The sequence below is a fragment of the Zosterops lateralis genome (genome assembly GCF_965231275.1).
Source record: "Zosterops lateralis genome assembly, chromosome: 9".
Lineage (NCBI taxonomy): Eukaryota > Metazoa > Chordata > Aves > Passeriformes > Zosteropidae > Zosterops > Zosterops lateralis.
In genome coordinates, this window is record NC_139769.1 from 3,353,050 (window position 1) to 3,374,048 (window position 20,999).

The following is a 20,999-nucleotide window of genomic DNA, read 5'->3' on the forward strand; positions in this document are numbered from 1 at the left end:
CCAAGGTTCCAGCATTCATGGTGCTGACCAGAGGAGCAGGTTCATCCTGCAGTTGACCAGGATCTTACAGATAAGGATCTTGTCAACACTGGGAGATTGGAGTTGTCCAACAACTTTTGCACTGTCCATGTGCCACAGTGATGTGACTTTCTCAGTGCTTTGGGGATTTGCACATCACCACATGCTGAGAACTGGGTTGGTTAAAGCTTGAGACCTGAAACAGCATCACCACAGTTTGATAACATGCTGGTGTTACTGTCTGCCAAGGTTAGGAGAGCCCTGGTAATACTGGAAGGCTCTTCCCTAATTCTTTGTAAATCTGGCATGTTAAGAACTTTGTGAGGGGATGCATTTGGACATGTGAAGCTTCAAGGCAAAGGAATAGACTTGAGGTTTCTGACTGACAAGACACATGTGAGTACATGCAAAATGTGCTCCTCCTGCTAAAAATAACATTTCTCCTGTCAACCACGATGCACCCACCCCCACAACACCACCCAGAAGAACACATTAACACCTTGGCTTTGCACGTAGCCCGATTCACAGCAGCCACAAGTGGTGGAGGGATCTGCACTCTGTGCATGCTGACAAATCATATGGCACAGCGAGGAACAGAGGAGTGAAACTGGGCTAGCAGAAGTTGACGCCTTATCATCACAGTCCCTCTGAGCATGCTGTAGGCTGACACCTCCACCAACCGAGTCATCTCCTCTGTGCCAGGATGAGGAGCACGAGCCTGCTATCCTGATTTAGCCTCTGGTAAGCCAGGCTTGGCTTGCCACACCAGGAAGGCTGGAAGAGGTGCATGGATGCAAATGGTGCAGGAGCAACGTGGGTGCGCCGGCATGAGGAGAAGCAAAGCACATCCAACCACTGCTGCTCACAGCTGTGCTATAGGGACATGTGAAATGTGCTTTATACACAAGGGATGTGAGATGTTCCTCCCATTGCTGTTCCCTGTTTGCTGCCTAATCCCACCTAGGAACCTGTAAATAATGTTTCACACCAAGAAGGGTTGGGTTGCAGATGACTATTGCCCCTAAAAAAAGACTCCTGCCATAGCCAAGGTGCATGTCTGTCAGATAGCCTCTATACGCTTCTAAGATAATGAAAGACACAGACAGCAAAGCTTTTTAAAATGGTGAAAGACTAGAGAATACCAGGGGTTTTTTTCCCAATTATTGTTTCCTATGAAAAGCTGCACCTTTTTTTTTCCTTAAAAATTAAAGCTTTCTTTAAAGCTGAAGACATAGCATCCCTGCCCATGGCAGGAGATTGAAACCAGAGGATCTTTAAGTTCCTGTTCAACCCAAACCATCACAGGATACTATGGCAGTAAGAATTGACCATCCTTCAGAATTTCTCACATTAAGTACTAGGCAAATAATTTGAAAACTCATTATTCATAGTTTTGCTTTAGTATAAATTTAGATTCTTTGTAAAAGTAAATTTTGTAAAATGAATTAAAATAAAAAGAAAGAGAGAGCTGGTACCAAGTTGTAGCTAAATATCATCAGGTGACACAAGATTGATTCTAAGTCATAGAGGTCACTGTCAGTCCACTGCAGCCTTCCCCCAGGACAGCGTGAAGCTTTATTCAAAGAAGATTTTCAGAAAACCCAAGAGATTTAAATGCATAAGTTCCAATCCCATGGCAAGCACATGAGCCTATGTTCTCACTCTCGAAATTAAGCTCCTTTAACTCTCATTTGTGTGGCTGGGAGAGCCCTGGGCCCCTGCAGTTCTTCCCTTGTCTGAACCTCCCCTGATGGTTCCAGCAAAGCCAGGAAGGCTTTGGTGGGCACTGAAGGCACCCAGCCCTTTGCAGATGGTGCTTAGCACTTAACAGGATCAGCCCCTCAGCCACTTGAGTGGTGTCCATCACCTCAGATGCCTCACCATCCCTGAAACTGCACAACGCCCACCACATGTGATCAGCCCCATAAGCTGCTTTCACCTCACCTCGAATGTTTGCTGTGCTGATAATCCCAGTGGGGTGTCTGTATAAAGGAGCCCCTTGTTCAGGGCAAAAGGGAGGAATGCTCTTCCATAAGAAAATTAGAGAGTTGATAGAGATGTAAAGTTAAAGGTTTGCAAGATTGCTTTTGTTTGGCCAAATGTTGTGAGGTTTTGGGGTTGTTTTTGGAGATCCTGGTGCTTAAAGTTAGTTTTTCAGCAGGTGGTCTGGCAGCAGCTGTATATGGAAAAGCAGCCTCTGTCCCGAGTCAGCTACCAGCATTTTAGCTTTTTTTGTTTCTTCTCCAGTCCTTGCTCACTCCTGTGTTAGCAAATGTAACACCAGAATCAAGTCCCTTCCTGGGATGAAAACCTGCAAGTTCATCAGCCAAGATGGAGCTTCACTTTTGGCCTGATTTGGTGTCTCTCTTGAAAAAGCTGAACGGTCGGATGCTCTTGGTGGTTCTGGTCATGTTTCTTTTGATTATTGACCTTGTGAAAAAGAGACGACCCAGGAATTTCCCTCCAGGGCCTCAGCTCTTTCCTCTCGTGGGAACCTTTGTGGACTTTAAGCAGCCCCTCCATCTTGCACTGCAGAAGGTAAGAGCTTCATGGACATTTTCCCTACTAACAATATCTTACCCTTCCATGACTCTTATCACCACACTGTGAAGCAGCAAGGGCAGCCTCTGCGGAACTGGATATATAATAACCACATGAGATAGATGACCCTTCTTGGTTTTATCTCTCACTATCACCTCCTCCTCCAGGGGAGTAGGATGGTCCAATAGGAAACAAATCCATAATGGAGGAAGACCTACATGTTCCTCCTTTTTCTTCCCATCTGACTGTGACTACTTCTTTCTGGACCCCAGAAAGGGTTTGGAAGGGCTGGGCCAAGCTGGGGGACAGATGAAAAGTGCTGTGTGACACCTGAACTGTTTGGAGATCAGCTCTGGAAATTGTCCTGTCATTGTCTTTGCTCAGAGGCCAACAATTCACCCCAGCACATCTGAAAAAAACATTTAAAATCCTGAGTTATGTCCTGTGGCTCCTGTGGCTTCTTCTGTTTTGCAGAAAGAGGCAAGGAATCTCTCTGGAAAGGTTTCCACAGCTTTGACTCCCACCTGAGACAAAAAGATAGAGATTTTATACATGCTGAGTATTCCTCTCTGAAAAGGTAGAAGAAGTTCTGACATGCTGGCTGCAAAAATCCTTTCTGGTGGCTATTTGTCTCTTGCTTTTGCTTAGCAGGCTGACACCAGCCTGTCTACCCTGGGTGTTCCCAGGCCACCAGCACGGGTGGTCCCTCAGGGAATCCTTGGGCAAGGCTGAGGCAACAAGTTCAGGATATTTTGTCAATACACAGAGGTTTTAAGAAAATTAATACCATTTATTTACAAGCACACAATGGCTGAGACACCCATTTGGTCCCAGGCTGGTTTCATGAGTCACCACAGCTGTTTGAGGTGACTCTGTGTGTCTTTTCATGTAGATCCATTCTTAGGAGAGGATGAGCTCCTTGACTGAGAGAGAAGATATGATCCCCCCTTTACTCTTATATATCTCAGAGGAGAGAGACACTAATGCCAGCAAAGTCCATGCAAGGAAAATGACTGCAATTTGGCCATAAATGCAGTCAGGCTTAAAATTAGAAGTACATTTCTAGCAATAAGCAGCTAGGGCTGATGTCTAAATGGGAGAGCTGGAGAAGAAACCACACTACTCTAGACACAAAGGTGATGAAAGGGATAACTTGTTGTGCTTTGCCCTCAGCAGGAAGAGCCTGAGTGTGGTGACCCAAGTGCTGGGACAGAAAGGCACAGAGCAGATGCCCATCAGTTACAAAGCAAGTTACATCCTTGTTACAAGCCCAACTGATGTAAACACCTGATAAAGCCCTGGTCACACCAGATAACAAATATAAACAAACCATCTCTCCCACACTACAGGTCTCCAGCCATTTTTGTACCTTCTCCAGCCTTCATGGAGTAGCTTAGATTGGATGGGACCTGCGTGCTTGGGTTTGGGTTTTCTCTAAAATCTCTTTGCTTCAAGCAGGGTTAAATTCAAATTCAGATTTCCCTGTTCACTGTCTTGGCCTGTTGAGTGTTGAATCTTCTTGTTCTCAGAGGACAATGGACTCTCTTTCAGCTTACAGGTCGGTATGGGAACATCTTCAGTGTGCAGTTTGGAAGTCTGACATTCGTGGTGGTCAACGGGTACCAGATGGTGAGAGAAGCTCTTGTCCAACAGGCTGAAATATTTGCTGATCGCCCAAATATTCCACTCCTCCAAGAAATATTTAGAGGCTTTGGTAAGCACAGCCACCAGGATTTTGGGACAAAACTTTCATCCCTTTGGAATGGTAGCTGTTAGAGGGAAAGAAAGAGGTTGAATTCAACCCTCGTGAACTGCACCTGTAAAAGCTTACATGGGGCAAGACAAGAATCGGGTTCACACTAATAATCTCACAGGGGTATGTTTTATTCTCTGTGAGATTTAGGGATGAGGATGGGCTCAAAACCAGATTTTAATGAAAGAGGAGAAATAAATTCAAGCTGCCCAAAGATTGATACACTTGCAGTGTTTCCCCTTGGTTTTAATTTCTCCTTTACTTCTCCTGCCTGGGTTGCACACAGCTCCAGAGATGGGGTGCTCCTGCCTGCAGCTCTGCCAACAGTGTGATAGTACTCAGAGTATTTTGGCTTACACCTTTTTTTCCCACGCAAAGTGACAAAGTAGCAGATTAAAGCAAATCCATAAAGCTAGATCTTTAGCATAAGCCAATTACTCTTGAATTTTAATTCCCGGGCAAAGCCATAGCCTTTTCCACATCCATAAGCTTTGTTTGCCTCGGTTTGGGGTTTTTGTCCATGATGAATGGCCTTTTTGGAATCCTAACACTCACAAATGGCCCAGAGAGAGGATTGTTCACCTGTTTTTTCCACCTACAGGGCTCATATCATCCAACGGACACATATGGAGGCAGCAGAGAAAGTTTGCTTTAGCAACACTGAAAAGCCTTGCTGTAAATTTTGAGGAAAAAGTGCAAGAGGAGAGTCAGTACCTCGTGGAGACGATTGAGGAGGAGAAAGGTGGGGGTTAATGCACAGCACTGTGCTCAGAGCTTCCAGCTAAATGAATGATGAGAAGTAAAACTCTTACCCCAACACAGCTCCAAACGTGCAAAACATTTCTTCAATAGCTCAGACCTCTATCTTACACTTCCAGACTGTGCTTTTAGCACTTATTTTAGACCTCAGGCCTCCTATTTTAGTTGTTCCTTATTAATATTAAGCAAACATATACTAGGCAGTTATTAAAAGGTGAGTGTTTATATGGTTAAGGAAGTGTCTCATGCATTCTGCGAAGGAATAAACGCAGCTATCCTGCTATCAGGCACTTCCACTCAGAGGCTTAGTTAACCTCTGCTTGTCCTTGGTTTTGCAAAGTATTTTAAAACTTGTTTAGTCAGGCTTTCCTTTTGTTTCACACACAGATGAAGCGTGTGCCTTGCTCTTTTATGGTCCAGCTTTTAAAAACTGCCAGAGGGATATTAGTAAGAATAATTTGTATGTTGGTACATGGGTGATGTTGCACTTCAGCTTTAAATAGAAGCAGATGGGGTTGAGCTAATTCTATGGAGCTATATATAGTAAACAAGAAAGATCTAAAAAGGAATTGTGAAATTATATACTAAACTTGCTCCATTTTAATTGCTGTTGCACTGAACAGGCCAAATACTCCATGTTGCCAATTGATTATAGTCTTCTATAGTCCTAATCAATAAACTAATTAAGCTGCTGGTTTGGGCCTTTCTTCCCATTAGTAATGACAAATAGTGATCATGTCCATCACTCTAATATCTGAGCACCAGCCCGGTTTAATTACTTTCTTGAAGAGTGGAGAGATCAGCAGTGCTGTGAGGAGTGCCTTGCATTTCAAAGTGATGCTCAGCAGTAGCTCAGGGCTGGACTGGTCTTGTCACTGAGATCAGTCTCTTGTCACAGCAAGTGGCTCTCCAGGCTCCTGTAATGTGCCCAAGGAGATGAAGGTTTCTGCTCAGTAGCTCTCTCAGGGAACACAGATGTGACAAGCATCACATCACACTTCACTGCATAAATGTGCTCTGTGGGCCTCATGAGCTATTGCTGGGGTTTACAGGTGGGCACAGAGACCTGCAACCTTCTCCCCTCTGTCCTTCAGCTCTCTTGCTTTTTTCATGGTGGACAACTAAAGCCCAGGGCAGTGGAATTTTTGCCATGTGGTTGTCCTGGGCTCCCTACCCTGGGTGAAGCTTTGAGGAACCCTCTCCTGGTGTGTAAAATTGGCACCAATTGGCTCCAACCACACGTTGGAGTGGGCAAAGTTGACAGCTATAGCATGGCATGCTGCTGGTTGTTTTCCCTGGAAAATACTTCAGACCCTGCTTGGGCAGCTCAGGGCTAATGTCACTGCCTGCCAGCAGCCTGGGCTGGACACAGGATGGGATGTCCTGGCCCATAGTGTCCAGGCTCCAGAGGGCTGCTGGAGGTGATGGGGGTGGTGGGTACCCCAGGACATGGGGTGAAACCTGAGCACCACCATGGATGAGAAACACGTGAGCTCTCACTCCGATTCACAGCTGTGGATCTGGTAGAGAACATGGTTTTGACTGAGACTGAACAGGAAAAAAGAATGAAAGCTGTCTTCAGAATCACAGAATCATGGAGCAATTTATGTTGGAAAAGATCCTTAAATTCATTGAGTCCAAACATTAACCCAGCACTGCCATGTTCACCACTAAACCATGGCCCCAGGTCCCACATCCACATGCCTTTCAAACACTTCCAGGAATGGTGACTCCACCACTGCCCTGGGCAGCCCTTCCAAAGCCTGCCATCCTTTCAAATGAAGACATTTTCCCCCATATCCAATCAAAATCTCCTCTGGCACAACTTTGATGCTATTTCCTCTTGTCCTGTCCCTTGTTCCGTGGGAGAAAAGACCAACCCCCATCTTGCCACAACCTGCATTCAGGAAGTTTCCTTTCTTTTTTTTTTCCTCCAGGACAACCCTTTGACCCTCATTACAAAATTAATAGTGCTGTTTCAAACATCATCTGTTCCATAACTTTTGGGAGCCGCTTTGACTACCATGACAACCGTTTCCAGGAGCTGCTGCACTCCCTGGCTGAAACTCTCCTGCTCATCGGAAGTTTCTGGGGCCAGGTAAAGCCACTTGGATGTTTTTCCAGCTTCAGCTGCATGTAGGAGCTCAGAAACTGGGGTTTCTAAGGCACTGATATAATCTGCCTTTTCCTGTAGAAAAAGATGTTTCCATGTTTAAAGGAAAGCAACCATGAGAATTGTTTTACATTAGATTGGATTTATACACAAAGTCTATCAGGAAAGCAAGGAAATAAGTTTAAATTATTAGGGCACATGGAGAAAAAAAGTACTACAGGATTGTCAAACCAATCTTACGCCTGACATAACCAAAGAACAATGGGAAAATCTTAAAAGCATCTGTTTCTCCAAAAAGAAGAATAAGTAACACTGTGAAAATTCCTATCTTATCCCTCACCCATATCCCAACCAGTTGCTTAAATAACTTCTATTTATGAAAAAAAATGAGATTCTATGTTTAGAACCAAAACAGGTGGATTTGGTGATGTATTTTCTTCATGGCCACACACCATGGGTCAGGTCTGATCTCTGTCCCCTCCATGGGGACACACTAAGGGGCTCATCTGCATCCACCTCACCTGTGGCTTCATATTAGGGGGCAGCTTTGGCCACTCAGTATTTGAGAACTTTATCAGCAGAAAACATCTGTCCAATTCTTATCTTGTTTGCATTTGTTTGCACCTGTGTAAGTAAATTTGTACAAATTGGACTGTTATAGCAAGGATCATTTTTTTTTCATGGTAGTAAGCAGAGTTAATCAGTTGAGAGTCCCATCCTCTCAACTATGATACTTGCTGTTTTCTAACTCAAGAAATGCTCTTTTGCTCTGTTTGATTTCTTACCAGCTTTATAATGCTTTTCCTTTGATCATGAGATGGTTGCCAGGACCCTTCAGGAAAATCTTCAGGCACTGGGAGAAACTTCGATATTTTGTGAAAGGTGTGATTGCAAAGCACAAGGAGGATTTGGACCAGTCTGAGGCAGGAGATTATATTGACTGTTACCTGAAGGAAATAGAAAAGGTAGGAGGGAAATAACTAAAACCACCTAAAGGTTAACCCACAGAATGAGTAGAGAAGATTCAGGGCTGTTTTGTCAGGGGAGCCCTTGCTTCACACATTTTCTTCCCCTTCCTACCTCTGCCACATCAAACTTTAGCAGCAGCAGCAGAAGCCTGATCACTTTGAAAACACACAGTTTGGGTTTTTTTTTTTTCCATTTGAAAGGATTTACACTTTGTCTTCTTCCCTTTTTCGTTCTGTCACACGGCGTAGGAGGACTCTCAGGGAACATGTTCATGTTTCTATGAGCACTCGCAGGCCTGTGTTTGCTATTGTGAAACTTGACATTTAAAAATGCTACCTTGCTTTCGAGAGCCCCTCTACAGCAACCAGGGTGTCTTTCAAAACAGTGCATTGGGTTTGAAATCCAGTGAAAGTAAAGACTGGAAATTTCCAAGTCCAGGGGTAGACAATAAAGGAGCAGCAGGACTTCAGTTACACACAGGTGATGTTGGATTGGGTTTTAAAAGCATCCTCTCCAGAGTAAGAGTTTTCATTGCCACGTTTTTCCTCCAAGTTTAAGGGTGACACCAGCTCCTATTTCCATGAGGAAAACCTGCTGTGCTCTACCTTGGACCTGTTCTTAACTGGGACTGAGACCACGGCGACTGCCATCCGCTGGGCTCTGCTCTACATGGCTGCATACCCCCACATCCAGGGTAGGGCCACTGAGGGGTTCTTTGCTTAGCCCAAAATTAGGTAAGGGAAATTCAGGGAACAGAGTTATCCCAGCTCTGCCACATCCTGGCTATGCCTGTGCCCCAGGAATCCTCTTGGGAACATTTTGAAGACAAGTCTTAGGAGAAGCCATTGAGGGAATTGGGAGTGTTCAGCCCAGGAAAAGAGGAGGCTCAGGGGGCACCTCCTTGTGCTCTACAAGTCACTGAAAGGAGGGTGCAGCCAGGGGAGGGCCTGTCTCCTCCCAAAGAACAAGTGATAGCACATGGGGAAATGGCCACAGGTTGTGTCAGGAGAGTTTAGGTTGGATATCAGGGAAAATTTCTTCACTGAAAAGCTTGTCCAGCTGTGGAACAAGCTGCCCAGGGGAGTGGTGCAATCACCCTGGAAGTGTTCAAAAGGACTGTGGATGTGGCACCTGGGGACATGGTTTGGTGGTGGCCTGGCAATGCTGGTTTAATGGTTGGACTAAAATAAGAGGGACATTTTGAATTTCTTTTTGCTCCCTGCAGAGAGAGTGCAGCAGGAGATCGACGCGGTGGTGGGGCAGTGCCGGCAGCCCTCGCTGACCGACAAGGAGGAGATGCCCTACACCAGCGCCGTGCTGAGCGAGGTCCTGCGCATGGGCAACGTGGTGCCCCTGGGAGTGCCCCGGATGGCCACCAGCGACACCACCCTGGCCGGCTTCCACCTGCCCAAAGTGCGTGGGGACCACCAGCCTTTGTCCCACCAGCCTTTGTCCATCAGCCTTCATCCCACCAGCCTTTGTCCCACCAGCCCTTGTCCCACCAACCTTCATCCCACCAACCTTCATCCCACCAACCTTCATCCCACCAGCCTTCATCCCACTAAGGCTTCATCTCTCCAGCCTTTGTCCCACTAGTCTTTGTCCCACCAGCCTTTGTCTCACCAGTCTTTGTCCTACCAAGCCTTCATCCCACCAGCCTCCATCCCACCGGCCTTTGTCCCACCAGACTTTATCCCATCAGAGCAGAGTCTTCACTACCCAATCTTCACTACTGAATCTCAACTGGAGGGGAACCAACCAGCAGGATCTTACAGAAATATCACAATTATATAGAAAATACAAGCCCTCTTGGTGGATTTTTTAGGGCTGTTTTGAGTCTCATCTCCTTAGAGAGGAGAACTGTGAGATCCTCATGGTGTTGGCTGTAATTTCCAATTTTAAAAGGTTTATGCCTTAAATTTTGTAAAAGAAAAGAATAGAGGGCTAGGAAACACAGGAAAGCAAACAGTTTGGGTTTGTTAATTCCACACAATATTAATAATCATCTATTAAAAGTAGCACTTGATGAAGGGCAGGTAATGAGTATTGTTTCACACACACTGTTCTGCAATTACAGAAGGAAATATGGGATTTATACATAACAGGTCTCTTCTCTCTATATGACTGGTTGCAATGAGGCAAGTTTTAAAAATCCAGGTATTTCCCTCCACATTGATTAGAATATTTCTCTTGCTGATGGAGAATGTGGGGATAAACCAGATCACTTTTATTTTTTTCTGAAGAAAAGCACATTTAAACAAATCGATTGAAAATAACTCGATTAAATTGCATCAAGTTCCTGTGAGGATGCAGTGCTACCAATTCAAAGTTGGTCTGCAATAACATCACCTGTTACTGCAGCTCAGGGTGCAGATCAACACTCGGTGGCATGTAAAGACACACACAAGTGAACAATCCTGCAGGCTTTCACCCTCATTTAATTACGTAGCTTAGGGGGAAAGAAAAACCCATTCTGCCCTCAAAACAGTGTAGTTTACAGAGCTAATAATAACCCAGTCTGGCAGCACGTCGGCTCCTCTCCGCCGCGTAATCGCCGCTTTTCTCCACCTCTCGCAGGGCACCACCCTGATGACCAGCCTGACTTCGATAATGTTCGACAAAAACGTGTGGGAGACTCCAGACATCTTTAATCCTGAACATTTCCTGGAAAACGGCCAGTACAGGAGGCGGGAGGCTTTTCTGCCCTTCTCTGCAGGTAGGATGATGGATGGGGAGGTGGCTTTTCTTTTTGCAAAGCTTTTATTTTATTTTTTTCCCCAAAACACTGCTTATAGAGCAGCTCCTGTCCAGCTTCCAACCCATCCCCACAGTGAAAATCCCAGTCACAGTTAATAGAGGCTGCTCGGAGAGGGAAGGAAATCAATTTGTTACTGCAGGATTAAAAAAAAAAAAAAAAAAAAAAGGCTTTTTCTTCTTGCACAAGTTGCATAACTGGGTTGTTCACACTGTTTCCGCTCTTCGCCTCTCGGAACAGGCGCAGTTTGCTCGGCAGTAAACTTCTGGGGAAGGTTTGAGCAGATTGTGTGGGTGAACATTGCCACCTAACCTTTCCAGGAAGAAAAGCTGCCGCAGCCTGTGCGAGGCGCCGCGGGCTGGAGGATGCTCGGAGGTGGCTGCAGCTCGCTCAGGACTCTTTCGGCTTATCTGTGCTCTTTTTCCAGGCAAGAGGGCTTGTCCCGGGGAGCAGCTCGCCAGGACCGAGCTCTTCATCTTCTTCGTGGCCCTGCTGCAGAAATTCACCTTCCAGGCCCCCGCAGCGGCCGCTCTGTCCTTCGCCTTCACGCTCAGCCTCACTCGCTGCCCCAAACCCTTCCAGCTGTGTGCCGTGCCCCGCCACTGAGCCAGGCCTGGGGCTGCTCCAGACCCCACTGCAGCCTCACAAACTGGGAAATCCCCTTCTCCCGACACACCCGGAGATGTGGGGCTGAAATGATGGGCCCTGGAGGTCCAGCACCCGCCAGCATCTCTGGGTGGCAGGGGAAGGGCACAAGGGCCACATCCTGCACGCTGCAATAAACACAACCTTTGTGGCTCTTCCTTTCATCTCATTCCTGCTCCCCGCTACCACTCTGACAAAATGCATGGGTTTAAGAGCCTTTTTACCTAATTTCCACTGTCAGCAGTTCCCAGGAAGGTCTCTGCCAGCTGTAAAGGCATGGTTTGATGTTGACTTTTCCACAGGGAATATGTCCATCACCCAGCGACCACTTAGCAACCCCTAATGCTGCAGCACCAAAATAGTCAAGGGCTCCTGAGGTGTCCCTGCTCAGAGGGAGCAGCTGGCCTTGGACACAAGCTCTGGACTCAGCATCAGTTTGGACTTTCAGGTGGCCACAGCCAGTCCTGAGCCTCAGCTGGGCTTGGGCTCAGTGTGGTGGACACTCCCTGCAGCACCACATTGCTGCTGTGTGATGGAAATCACAGAATCAAGGAATGGTTTGGCTTGAAAGGGACCTTAAAGATCAACCCAACCCCTCTGCCATGGGCAGGGACATCTTCCACAAAATCAGGTTGCTCCAAGCCCCATCCAGCCTGGCTTTGGACACTTCTAGAGATAAAAAATACCTAAGCAGAGATCTCTGCAGCATCATCGAGCATTTTTTTGGATCTCAGAGTATTTGGAAATTTTAATTTGGAGGCTGCAGGGGAGTAGAAGCAGCTTCTACCAAAGCCCAACCCAAGTGGGATGGCACGAGGAGCTGTGCTTCTAGCAGGTCTGGAAGGGCTATAAAAATATAACAATTTTATATTAGAAAAGCAAAAGGTTTGTGCTAGTAAAATACAAATCAGAAAACTGTAATAAAATAATCCCCTGGGGTTGCTGGGGAGCAGTTCACCTGGAGCACAGCAGAAAGGGAACAGCAGAGAGTGTTGGAAGGGTGGTGCCTGTGGCAGGTCAGTGCTGGCCCTCAGGAAGGAAATGTTGGAACAGTGGCTTTGTGGTGGGAAGTCACGAGTTCAGCACTTCCCCTCTGTCTTGGCACAGATTTGTGTCTGTGTGTGAGCAGCATGGACATAGCATGGGGCTGAGGAAGTGGCTGGGGACAGGACACCCTGCACGATGGGCACAGCTTCTTCCTGTGCCAGGTCGCTTTGGATAAGGGTTAATTAAATATGCAACTTGTAGAGAATTTTTCAATTTATGTGACCAAGCATTTATGCTTAGAAATGCTGTCTCCCTTGTGCTTCAGTTTGGACTATAGTCACAGCAAAGATTATTCTTTTTCCTCTTGGTTTTTTTGGGATTTTTTTTTTTTTGCTTCTCACCTTTCATAAGTGACTTTTCTGTGGGTACCCACGTAGGATATGGAACAGTTAACAGGAAAAGAGGATTAAATCGAGTTTCATTTCCACTGCTTTTCTCCTCGGTCCCCGGAAATAGCGGCTTTGCTGCGATACAAAGCAATCCTTGTGCAGTGGCAGATTTATGCCACAGGGGAGAGTCCTCTGCACATCACATCCCTGCAGCGCCGGGCGCCCGGGGATTCTGTCACTGAGCTGTCCTTACGACTGATCACTTTAATCCTATTGCCTTTTTAATTATTGTTTCACAGTCACAGGCTCCCATGTTGTGTTTTTGTCTTTGTAAAAGAGAAAACATAAAAGATCTAGGGACTTTTTTTCACCTGTGAAATCTTCAACGCAACTCGGGACTAGGCACTGGATTTTCTCCATTTTTGTGTTTGTTCTGCTGTAGGTCTGACCTCTGGCATGTGGCTACAGCTTGTATTATTTCCACTGGCTTAGCAAATAAATATTGACCTCTTCTCTTTCATTTCCAACTTGTGTTTCTTCATTACTTTGGAGGTTTCCTCCTCTATTCCTGAGAGGATAAATTATTGAAGTCTTCTGCTTTTTCTTTTTTATTTTTTAATCATGTGGGGAAAAATACGAAAATTAAATGCAGTGATGCCATACCTTAAAGGCAGGAGGCATGAATTTGTTTAATTTTCAAGTGGATCCTCTCATGTCACTGCTGGTAAACGTGTATCTCCAAGGGCTCATGCCTGAGTGCGCTTAAAAACCAGAGGTGAAAAGAGCTATTCTCAAAAACAGGCCTCTCCCCTTTAAATTCCACCATAAAACAGAGATTTGACTTCTCCAGCTTCCCAAGTGTAAGGGTTATGGAGAACATGTGTATGGCATCCCTCCAGTGGCTCTGCTGTACCTCTTGCCTTGTCATCAACAGTGGACAATCCCAACAGCCACAACTGATGCCCCCAAAAGAGAGAAAAGGAACCCAAAACATCCCTCAGAGCAGGAGGTGGCAGCTGATGACTGCAAAGGGCTGTGACAGGGCCAAGAGGAGCAAGGGCAAAGTGCTGATGCTCTCTTCTTTCTTTCACGGTAAAACACAACATACACATCAAAATTCCATGAGATCCATGTGCATGAACACCTCCCTAACTAAGCGCTGCTCCTGGGTGGGAAAATGGCACATTCTGCTGCCAGCTACCACCAAAGGGCCCCAGCCTGCAGAGCTGGGCACCTGCATCAGCTTCTCAGCACCTTCATCAGCTCTTGGGGGCTTTGGGAGCAGCTTCACCACGGGCTAGGACCCAAAGGACAAGGCTAGAGGGAAGGGATGGCTGGAGAGCTCAAAGCATGGCTGGAGCCAGCTGCTCTGCCTGCACTCATCTGGTGGAGATCAGAAAGTGACGGTGCTTGGGAACGGCTGAGTTCCGGGACAACTGTTTACTCTCAGCCCACGTCACACAGACACACGGTAACAGGAAACTGAGTCAGATGGTTTGTGAAAGGTTTGTGCAACCTTATCTCGGGTGTCCCCTGGGACCTGGGGCTTGGCCCGGGACTCCTCATTATCAGGGAGAGCTGCTGTAAACAAGGAGAGCGCGAGGCTCCGGGAGCAGCTGGAGACTCCCTGGCACTGAGAAGCTGAACCTGGCATAAAACACGGTGAGGGTGCCCGGGAAGGAGGGAGCAGGGTCACGCTGAGAGATGGGTTTGTGGGAACTGCATGCTGACACCTTAAACTGCATGCTGAGTTTTAATCTCAATCCCACAAAGCTCATGTCTGTCCTTTAGACAAGGGCATGGAACACTGGGATTTAGTGAAGTACTGAGGGGAGGCTGGAGGGGAAAGGGGAAGCTGGGGGTGTTCTGGTTCATGGTGGGATTTTTTTTTTAATCAGATCAGAGGGAATGTTTCAGTTGAATCAAGAAGGGGTTTATTCCTTTCTGAGAGCTGGGAGAGCAGGAGCCTGAATGTAGCCTTGAGAGGAGGCAGCAAAAGCCACTCCTTGCTGTCCTGTGTTTGCACCCACAGCTGTGCCAGCACATCACCCATCCCCACCTGGCCCTGGGGACCTCAGTGGTGCCCTGTGAGCTCCACCTGCCTGACCTGCTGTGGGACACAGCCCTGCAGAGCCCCACCATCCAGCCATGCTGCACTTCCTCTGGGACAGCATCTCCCTGCAGACAGTCCTCATCTTTCTCTTCGTCTTCCTGCTCATCGCAGACTACATGAAGAACAGAAATCCAAAGAATTTCCCTCCCACTCCCTTCCGCCTTCCCTTTCTGGGGCACATCTACCTCTTAGACTTCAAAGATCCTGCAGTCACAGTGGAGAAGGTATGTGGCTGGGGAGCAGTATGGGGAAGGGCTGGAGGGATTGCAGCTGCACATCCCTGGCCATGCAGGAAAAGGGAGAACCCAAACCCCACAGGTGAAGGCAGGCAGGAGGTGACACTAGCCTGAGTACAAGAAGAGTGACAAGCATGGAGTTATTCCATGAGCAAAGGTGTCAGCATGATCCCACAGGTGCAGTCACAGATGTACAAACCCTACAGGTCCAAGTGGGATCTGGATTAGGGTGAAAGAAAAATTGGAAAAACATAGGACTGAAAAATCAAACCTAGTGAGGTTTACTTGATTTATGCCCAATTGACTCCATTCCCTGTTCGCTGATTGAGGAAAAGAGGAAAGAGGAAAGACTACACCCTCAGGGAGAATGCATGCATTCTGTCTTTCCTACCGCTCTTCCCTTATTTTTACCATGTACCCTGATAGGGCTGTCCTGGTCTCCCCAGGAAGATTCACTGCAAATGAAAACTCCTTTTACTTATGTCCCCTCCCAGCTCAGTAAAAAATATGGTGACATCTTTGGCATGCACATGGGCAGCATGAGGGTTGTGATGGTAAATGGGATGCGGCTGATGAAGGAAGTGCTTGTAAACCAAGGGGACAAGTTCCTGGACCGTCCTGACATTCCCATTGACGAGGAGGTGTTCAGCAAGATTGGTGAGTTATCCCTCAAGACATGCCTCAGCTACAAGGTCCAAGCCTTGACTCTGCAGAGGTCTGAGACAGCTGGAGACAAGGCAGAACCCTGGAGGTTTTTCCGCCCAGGTTGGGGATCAGCTATGGAGCTTTTCCTCCTCAGCTGGGGATCAGCCCTGAGCTTTTCCCTCTCATTTGGGGATCATCGCTGGAGCTTTTCCCTCTCAGTTTGGGATCAGCCCTGGAACTTTTCCCCCTCAGTTGGGGATCAGCCCTGGCTCACAGGGGATGTTCCTCCCAGGACTGATCTCCTCCAACGGGCACCTGTGGAAGGCACAGAGAAGGTTCACCCTGAGCACGCTCCGAAACTTCGGCTTGGGGAAGAGGAGCCTGGAGGAGCGCATCCAGGAGGAGTGCCACTACCTCGTGGATGCATTTAGGGATGAACAGGGTGAGTCCATGGCCCTCAGCAGCTGTCAAGGCAGGAACTGGTAGGGCCTGTTAAAATTTCACTGCATGCTGAAAATACCCCATCTTGCAGAGGATGGTACAAGCACCCTGCCAGTATCCCTGCTCCTTCCTAGAGGTGCTTTGCCCTCCAGCGGGCTGGGGAATGCAGCCAGGCAACACCCACAGCATTATTCACAGCCCACCTTCAGCCTACTCCACTCTGGGAAATACCATGGGTGCATAAATGCTGATGTTTCCAATAAACTCAAATGACATCCTGCCTTCCAAAGTAAAAGAAACATCTCCATAAGCTGATTGAACTGGAACCACTGGGTCCAAGCTTGGCCAGCTCATGGGGTCAGCCAGGCACCCCAGGAAAGCACTGACATAGGACAGTGTCCATTAGGGGCCACTCACGTCATTCATACTTCTTGACTATTTTACCTCTGATGTGTGTTTTCTTCTTTTCTGAGAAGAGTGAAAGAGAACTGATCTTTTTCTTCTCCAGGGAAGCCTTTCAACCCTCAGCTTAAAGTCACTAATGCTGTTTCAAATGTCATCTGCTCCCTCATCTTTGGCAACCGGTTTGAATACCATGATGAGGATTTCCAAAGTCTGCTGAAGTTGATGTATGACATTGCTGTCCTCCATGGAGCTATCACAAGTCAGGTACAGCTCTCCTGCCACCAAGCCAGGGCCAGAGTTTCTTCTCTGGAGTCAACCTCAAAAGTCACAGTATTGTCATCACCAAACCTGCCATTCCCTCTTCCTTTGCACAGGGTAGATTTGCCTGTCATTTCTTTCCTTCCTCCTTCTGTTTAACTTATGCCATGCTCATGCTGCTCCCTCTCATCCAAAATCACTTTTCCTGCCCACTCATTGCCCACTGAAATAATGAGTAACACACCAGTTACCCCAGAAAGATAATTCTGCTCTTTGGGAGCTGAGCTGTGTCCACCAGCTCCAGAAATTCAGGAAGTGCAATCACAGGCTAAAGTCTTGACATCAGAGGAGTTTTTGAAGTCCTTTATTCAATTTGCCTTTCTCCTTTTGTGTTCAAAGCTGTACAACAATTTCCCATCTATAATGAAGTATGTACCTGGAGCCCACCAAACCATTTTTAAAAAATGGAGGTACCTGAAAAATTTTATGCAAGAGCAGATCAAGAAACACAAGGAGGACTGGAATCCCTCAGAGAGCCGGGACTACATCGACAGTTACCTGCTGGAGATCTCCAAGGTCAGCAATGGGGAGAAAACCCTCCTGGAGTAGTGGGGCTTAGAAATCAGAAGTGATGGGAAACGAGCCCAGATTCTCCACCTGAGCTGCCTGTGCAGCCTTTTGTGAGCTCAGGACAGACATCAGGTTCAGGGCACCCATCAGCAGGATGAGGATGCAGGGGGTCAGCAGCTTCTGCCAAAACCCTTGGGGTGGTCTGGACCAAGCCTGGTGCCAGGACACCCTCACTCTTGCTGTGGCACTAACACTCTTTCTCATGAAGGACCGTGACAGTGACACGTTCCAGGAGGAACACCTCATGGCCTGCACACTCGACCTGATGTTTGCTGGGACTGAGACCACGTCCTCAACCCTCCGCTGGGCTTTGCTGTTCATGGCCACACATCCAGAAATTCAAGGTACACTCAACACAAAGTCAGTCTTCTCCCTTGCTTTTGTCCCACAGAGTTCTGTGAGAGATGAGCTAGGAATGTCCCCTCACTCACATGAGAGGAGTAAACAGCAGCCCAAGTCCCTTGGGAGACCCTTACAGCAATAACCTTTATTGTTCCAAGGGTTTTTTCCCTGGGCTCATTCCTGCTCTTCCCCCAGCCCGGGTGCAAGCCGAGATCGATGCGGTCATTGGCCAGGCACGGCCGCCAGCCCTGGAGGACAGGAACAACCTGCACTACACCAACGCTGTCATCCATGAAGTGCAGAGGAAAGGCAATGTTATTCCTTTCAATGCACCAAGAATGGCAACAGAGGATGCCTATGTGGATGGCTACTACATCCCAAAGGTAAACCCCAGAGTGCTGGGATTCAGGGATACTCCCAGTGCCTCAGGCACGGTGCCAGGCCAGCTCTCTCCTGTGCAGACACTGTCCCTGCCCTGTCCAGAGTTCACTCCTGCTGAACATGGATTTTTGCCATCCAGTATTCTCCAGCTCACTGAATGGTGCCACTGCCCCACACACCACTTTGGGGCACAGATCCCAGCTCCCAGCTCTTACAGGGACTTTGGCCCAAGATTACAACAGATAAAAACAATGCTGATGAGGGGAAAATGCAGTTATGTAACTGCACCTCCAAACAGACAAGAAGTAGAACATTGGGGCCTGCAGTGAGGTGTTGCACAAATAATTTCAGTAGAATTTGACTAAGGATGTTCTTCATGGGGAGGAGGCTGGAACTTAAAACTGCCCCTCCTTCTGTCCAATGCCAGAGAAAGTGTGATTGATTTTTCTTTTTTCCTCTTAGGGCACTCTAATAGTAGCAAATTTAACTTCTCTGCTGCTTGACAAGAATGAGTGGAAAACCCCTGATACTTTTAACCCCGAGCATTTTCTGAAGGATGGGAAGTTCTGGAAAAACGAGTATTTTCAGCCATTTTCTATGGGTAAGATTTGCTGAATTATGGTGTACATGGGGGCTTGGGTTTCCAAGTGCAGGAGCAAGACAGAGAGGAAAAGAGTAATGGAAAGGGCAGATGCAACCTGGCAGGTGCTGCTCAAAATGCTGCCATGGCCTCCCCAAAGCACCACAAGCACACTTGGAGCCCTTTCTTGTCTCTTTTCACATGCACAGAAGAGAAATGAGGATGAATAAAAAGCCACATAAAATCCAGAGACCTTAGGAACATTTTCACTGAGGCCACCGCTGTGTTCTCCTGCTCCAACATGGCTGAGCTCAGCAGGAGCCTCAGTGTTGTCTGCACAGGGTTCCCCAGCCAGCAGCTTCCATGGGGCAGTTGCTTTTAGCACCCATTTCCCACCACACATCTCATCTGACAGCTCTCTTTGGTGAGCTCTCCCAGCATTGACATATCAAGGTCATGTTTGCATGTAATTGTCCTCAGATAGTCCTGCAATCTGGGGGGGACCATGCTGTAATGCCAAACTTATTATTGGAGAGATTGGTTTGGGTTGAAAAACTCATCCAGGAATGGGATAACACAGCTGGAGCACGGTCCTGAGGGCAGGCAGAAGCATTTTCAGCAGCAAAAGCAGAGTCTGAGGATGCTGTGGGTTCTGTCTCCACAGGCAAGCGTGCCTGCCTGGGAGAGCTGCTGGCCCGTTCCGAGCTCTTCCTCTTCTTCACATCCCTGCTCCAGAAATTCACCTTCCAGGCACCCCCTGACACCACCCTCAACCACCAGTTCACGATAGGCATTGCAGTGGCCCCACAGCCCTACAAGATCTGTGCTGTGCCTCGCTAGGGAAGCCTTGGCCACCGTCCTCACATGGAAAATCCTTTGTCAGGGGTGCTGAAAACAAGCCTTGGCAGCTCCAGGGGGAGGCTGGGTGGTTTATTTCTTTCAAAGCAATTGCAAAATCATTTCTTTTACAAGTAGACCTTGCAGTCTGTATCCCATGAGGATGCGATCGTGGGATCAGCCTGGGAACTACCAGGGCATTATTAGGCTTGCCCTATGGCACTGTAAATTATTAAGGGGCTTGGGGCTGTCCTAATTTTATGAGGGATGGCCATGGCTCACCTTGGAAAAATCAGGGAGGCTTTAGGGACTGCACTGTTGAAGCTGTGGCTGGATTCAGTGGGAGAGCAATACCAGCCTTTGTTTTATAACATTGACACAAGTATTAATTAGATATTTCTTCAATATGTACTTCTCTAAAACATGTCACTCTATACCCGCTGTCTCATTCATCAATAAATCTTGATCAAAGCATTTTTGCCATGATGTGTTGTGCAAAGTGAAGACCAAAGCAGGCCGTGTCCAGCACAGGCTGTGGGCTTTGGCCATGCCCTGTGTCTCTGCCCCTGCACTGCAGGAGGTTGGCACTGTAAAAGCAAAGGCAATTCCTACAGAAGCGATGGAAGAAATGCTCCTGGGAGCACAGCTAGGATTACAATATGCAAAATCCTCCCTGTTTACCTGCCCAACATCACAGAGTGGGGCTGTTGTATCCAAAGGCAGTGGGGGGAGCTCCAGCAGCACATGATGCAGTAAAGCTGCACTCAACAGTGTAGTGAGGAAAGGGGCGCCTTGGAAAGTAACAGCAACAGGTTATTATTTTGAAGCATCATCTGCACAATGAAACAGTCCCAGGATTGGCAACCAATGGCTAACAGCAGTAAATGCCCTGAACTGGGAAACAGCTGCCCCACAAGGACCCTGCTGAGGCCTCCAGGCAGAAGCTGCAGCTCCCAGGAGCAGGATGAGCTGCCTCAGGAAACCAGCACAGCACCAGGAACACACACCTCCAGCTCCTGCTCTTCTACTGAGGAAATGAACAGAGAGCAGTTCTGTCCTCTTTTCCATTTTCCCTGGAGTACAGCTCACCTTTTCCTAGAGGAAGCAAATTTCTCCCAGGTGAACACAGCTTCTGGCACAGCTCCTTCAGCACCAGCTGGGTGGGGGGTTCTGCCACCTCCTCTGATTTTCTGTGCCAGTGG

The 20,999-nt window shown here is 47.5% G+C and overlaps 1 protein-coding gene across 1 annotated transcript; it reads left to right on the top strand.

Moving 5' to 3' along the window:
• The first annotated feature begins 15,028 nt into the window (after positions 1–15,028).
• LOC310912766 (cytochrome P450 2J4-like) lies at positions 15,029–20,263 on the top strand. Its single transcript, XM_083867572.1, has 9 exons — positions 15,029–15,266; positions 15,773–15,935; positions 16,216–16,365; positions 16,873–17,033; positions 17,427–17,603; positions 17,866–18,001; positions 18,195–18,382; positions 18,843–18,981; positions 19,625–20,263. Exons 1-9 carry the CDS (start codon positions 15,078–15,080, stop codon positions 19,798–19,800), a joined length of 1,479 nt encoding a protein of 492 aa, XP_083723698.1. The 5' UTR covers positions 15,029–15,077; the 3' UTR covers positions 19,801–20,263.
• The last annotated feature ends 736 nt before the right edge of the window (positions 20,264–20,999 follow it).

Excerpts from the sequence above, each read along its gene's own strand:
- LOC310912766 (XM_083867572.1), top strand. The coding sequence starts at position 15,078 with ATGCTGCACTTCCTCTGGGACAGCATCTCCCTGCAGACAGTCCTCATC. Across the intron at positions 17,604-17,865 it reads ACCTGCTGGAGATCTCCAAG|GACCGTGACAGTGACACGTT; the intron begins GTCAGCAATGGG and ends TTTCTCATGAAG. Across the intron at positions 18,383-18,842 it reads ATGGCTACTACATCCCAAAG|GGCACTCTAATAGTAGCAAA; the intron begins GTAAACCCCAGA and ends TTTTCCTCTTAG.